We start from the raw sequence: 2,126 nt of genomic DNA, 5'->3' as shown, positions 1-2,126 counted from the left end.
TCCATTTTGTTAGTCCTATTTCTATTGCTCTTCATAATTTTTTGATATTTCCAGGTGCATTAAATATCTGCATGCAAGGATTAAAAGAAAACTCACTAATGCATATAAAAGTTCACCAGGGTTTAATCTAGATAGTTCCTTAATTAGTTGACAGTTCAACTTGGACCCCACACGATAACTTTTGGTTCCAAGTAGAAATTATTCAAACATCAAATTTGTTTGGTAATAACGAGCACATACTAAAAGAGGTAAGATGACAATGGGGCCACCAACTTATAAATCACAAGCTCCATATATACTTTACTGCACTTGGATAATTACATGTTGAGCCATTTTTTGGCGGGAAAAAAGAAGTGGATCAAATTTGTATTTTTATTTTGTCAGCAATAACAGGAAAACCTGAGTAAGCACTCCTGAGCCTCCAAAGCCACCAAATTAAGCACTAAATTGATCATCTCAAAAGAGATGACTTATGTATGTCTTCCACTAGACACTCATCTACTGCTACAAAATATGGATCTCTCCATGCATAAAAAAGAAAAGGAAGAAGAAAAGGGGTAAAAAGGAAGTTACTACCAAAGAGCACAAAGGAAAAAACATTGTACTATTCGGCAAAAACCCGGCAATAGGGGAAGATGGGGTATAGCTAGACGCAGTGCACCGCCATGGTGCCAATATCCAGGAACTGGTGGAACGTGTACCCGGCGGCAGCTGCATCATGGCCGCACTCGTCGTCGCCCTCGCAGCTGGCGCCGTACTCGTCGCAAGGTGGGTGGTTCAGGTCGAGCCACAGCCTGCGTTTCATGCCGACAACAGCGCCGTCGCCGCCACCATGCTTCTCTATCGCTGCTGCCGGTGGCGTCATGGCCATGACGCCGCCGCCCCCGCCCGCGGCCATGGCGCGGTGGCGCCGCATGTGGCCACCTAGCGCCTGGCCGATGGCGAACTCCAGCCCACAGACGGAGCATCCGTGGAGCTTGGGCTTGAGATCGCCGCCATCGTCCAGCCGCGGCTTCTTGTGGCTGGCCCGGTGTCCGCCCAGCGCCTGGAACGACGGGAACACGCGGTCGCACGTCTTGCAGACGAACACCCGCTCAAGGGCGCGGTCACCGCGCACAGCCATCGGCATCGGCATGGGCATCACCTGCTCCCGCGACACGAGCAGCAGCATGCGCACCATCTCCTTCTCCTCGAAAGCAAACCTCTTTGTCATTGCTCTGAACCCAATTTATCGATCTCTGAAACTCTAAAGATGATGATGATGATTATGATGATGATAATGAAGAAGAAGCGCATCAAGCCGCAGCTGTATTTATAGGCCATTTCCACCATAAAACAAATCACACAGTAGTAGCTAGGCAGTAGTGACACTTAATGTAGTATATGTCTCACCAGTTAAAGAAATGCACAACTTGGCCCTAGAGATAGATGAAGAGGGAAGCAACGGCGTCGAGTATCGCTGCTCGCCTCGGATGCAATGCAAGTGGTTCGAAATCGAGTCACTCTAGAGCCACACGCGACGCGTCGCGAGCTCAGTGCATCCCTTGGATTAACACAAAATATACTCCCTCCGTCCCAAAATAAATGTCTCAAGCTTAGTACAAATTTGTACTAGAGCTAGTACAAAGTTGAGACACTTATTTTGGGACGGAGGGAGTATGTAGCATGATGATGCACGTACCTGTGCACGGGCGCCGCTTCAGTAGTTCAGTTCAGATCAACCAAAGGGGCTTATTCAGGCATGATGATGACTCATGAGGGCCTTTATATATTCTCAAGGTCAACAGCTTCCTACTCTAAAGACCTGTCTTGTTTTGGAGGGACTGAAAATTTCAAGGGCAGAATCTTTTGCAGAGGTTATCGATGAAGATCATCTCTTAATGATGATCTTATCAAACGTCTCATGCTTGCTCCAAATGCCACATGAAACAGTATCTCTAAATGAGATCTCTTATTGTTATTTTTCGCGATGGGCATCTAATGCCTTTTCCACTTACTTGCAATGCAGGTATAGTGTCACAGATGGCTCTTCCAGTCAAAAGTAGCCAGACTAAGCTACCATCGAGTAGTGACATAGGAGACTGGACATTAAACAAATCGAAATCTGTAAGTTGAAACTAGCGGTT

The 2,126-nt window shown here is 46.9% G+C and overlaps 1 protein-coding gene across 1 annotated transcript; it reads right to left on the bottom strand.

The window, feature by feature from the left end:
- Nucleotides 1-354: 354 nt before the first annotated feature.
- LOC119300629 (zinc finger protein ZAT12-like) lies at nt 355-1,471 on the bottom strand. Its single transcript, XM_037577534.1, has one exon. It carries the CDS (start codon nt 1,211-1,213, stop codon nt 647-649), a length of 567 nt encoding a protein of 188 aa, XP_037433431.1. The 5' UTR covers nt 1,214-1,471; the 3' UTR covers nt 355-646.
- Between the last annotated feature and the right edge of the window lie 655 nt (nt 1,472-2,126).

Source organism: Triticum dicoccoides, chromosome 1B (assembly GCF_002162155.2).
Source record: "Triticum dicoccoides isolate Atlit2015 ecotype Zavitan chromosome 1B, WEW_v2.0, whole genome shotgun sequence".
NCBI lineage: Eukaryota > Viridiplantae > Streptophyta > Magnoliopsida > Poales > Poaceae > Triticum > Triticum dicoccoides.
The sequence above is the reverse complement of the archived record's forward strand: the minus strand, read 5'-3'. Positions and strand labels throughout refer to the sequence as shown.